This window comes from Penaeus monodon, chromosome 23 (genome assembly GCF_015228065.2).
Source record: "Penaeus monodon isolate SGIC_2016 chromosome 23, NSTDA_Pmon_1, whole genome shotgun sequence".
NCBI lineage: Eukaryota > Metazoa > Arthropoda > Malacostraca > Decapoda > Penaeidae > Penaeus > Penaeus monodon.
In genome coordinates this window covers 39,434,547-39,435,718 of record NC_051408.1, presented here as the reverse complement: position 1 = coordinate 39,435,718, position 1,172 = coordinate 39,434,547, and the positions used below count along the sequence as shown (strand labels likewise).

The 1,172-nt window shown below is 48.0% G+C and overlaps 1 protein-coding gene across 1 annotated transcript; it reads right to left on the bottom strand.

Annotated features, from left to right (window-relative positions):
- Positions 1-44: 44 nt before the first annotated feature.
- On the bottom strand, positions 45-693 carry LOC119588414 (glycine-rich cell wall structural protein-like). Its single transcript, XM_037937086.1, has 2 exons — positions 652-693; positions 45-549 (listed from the first exon to the last, which is right to left on the bottom strand). The coding sequence occupies exons 1-2, from the start codon at positions 670-672 to the stop codon at positions 76-78; spliced, it is 495 nt and encodes a 164-aa protein (XP_037793014.1). The 5' UTR covers positions 673-693; the 3' UTR covers positions 45-75.
- Between the last annotated feature and the right edge of the window lie 479 nt (positions 694-1,172).

Genomic DNA, 1,172 nt, shown 5'->3' with positions numbered 1-1,172 from the left:
TGGGCAGAGGGAGAGAGATATGAAGGGAATTCAAAATTCTGAAATACAGATTTGCCACTTAATTTATTTAAATTTCTATTTCCCGTAGCCGCTGCTTCCGCTTCCGCCACCAAAACCGCCTCCATTTCCACCTCCGAAGCTGCCTCCGTGACCACCTCCGACGCCCCCAAAGCCACCTCCGAAACCGCCTCCATGTCTGCCCCCGAAGCTGCCTCCAAAACCGCTCCCACTTCCACCTCCGAAGCCGCCTCCGCTTGCGCCTCCGTATCCGCCTCCGCCGCCGCTCGGAAGGGACCCGCTGCCAACCAAGACTCCTGCGGATACACTTCCGCCTCCGCTGCTTCCGCCGTATCCTCCGGAGCTGCTACCTCCAAAACCGCTGCCGTGTCCCCCGCCAAAGCCACCGACGTTTCCTCCACCAACTCCACCACCTCCGAATCCACCACCTCCATGTCCTCCGCCAAATCCACCTCCTCCACTGCCGCCATATCCGCCTCCACCACCAGCCGCTGCCACGGACATCACGGCCATCATGGCAGCCATTATCACCTGAAAATTATTAACCATTGATTATCATTTCTAATCGAATATGAGTTTTCGGAATATCTAAAAAATTATGTATGCATTTATACACACACAAACCATCCTTACCACTGGTCGCTGAGCTCTCATGATCGGTTGGTGTGTCGTCTTGCAAGAAGAGTCATGGCACTGCAGGAATCGTCCGAGTATTTATACCTACCTCCTTCGTCCTTCGTAAAGCGGTTGGAGTTGCCAACTATTTTTTCGAAACAGTTTTGACGCCAATGAGGAAAATATTATCAGCTATTTTCTTGGAAAGACCTTCATGTTATTACTCTGTGACATTATGACAAACAATTATGAATAGTGCTATGTGAGAAGCATGACAGTAGCCGCAAACTTTGATATATGTAAAAATAAAAAAGTTTTATCTAATGTATGGCAGCCTTAGGGTACCTCTCTTTTCAGTTGCAATTATAGGCAAGAAAAGCAATGTTTTCCTCATTCATACTACGACGACCTTCAGGTATTTCATCTTTCCGTTGTAAATAGCTTTGATATGGTAACACGAATTTCTGCATGTCAAGATAGTGCTGTCTTTTTTTCTTTTTTTGGGGGGTGGGGGGGAGGTCGTTAATCATTTATGTCAG

Excerpts from the sequence above, each read along its gene's own strand:
- LOC119588414 (XM_037937086.1), bottom strand. The coding sequence starts at position 672 with ATGAGAGCTCAGCGACCAGTG. Across the intron at positions 550-651 it reads TGAGAGCTCAGCGACCAGTG|GTGATAATGGCTGCCATGAT; the intron begins GTAAGGATGGTT and ends AATAATTTTCAG.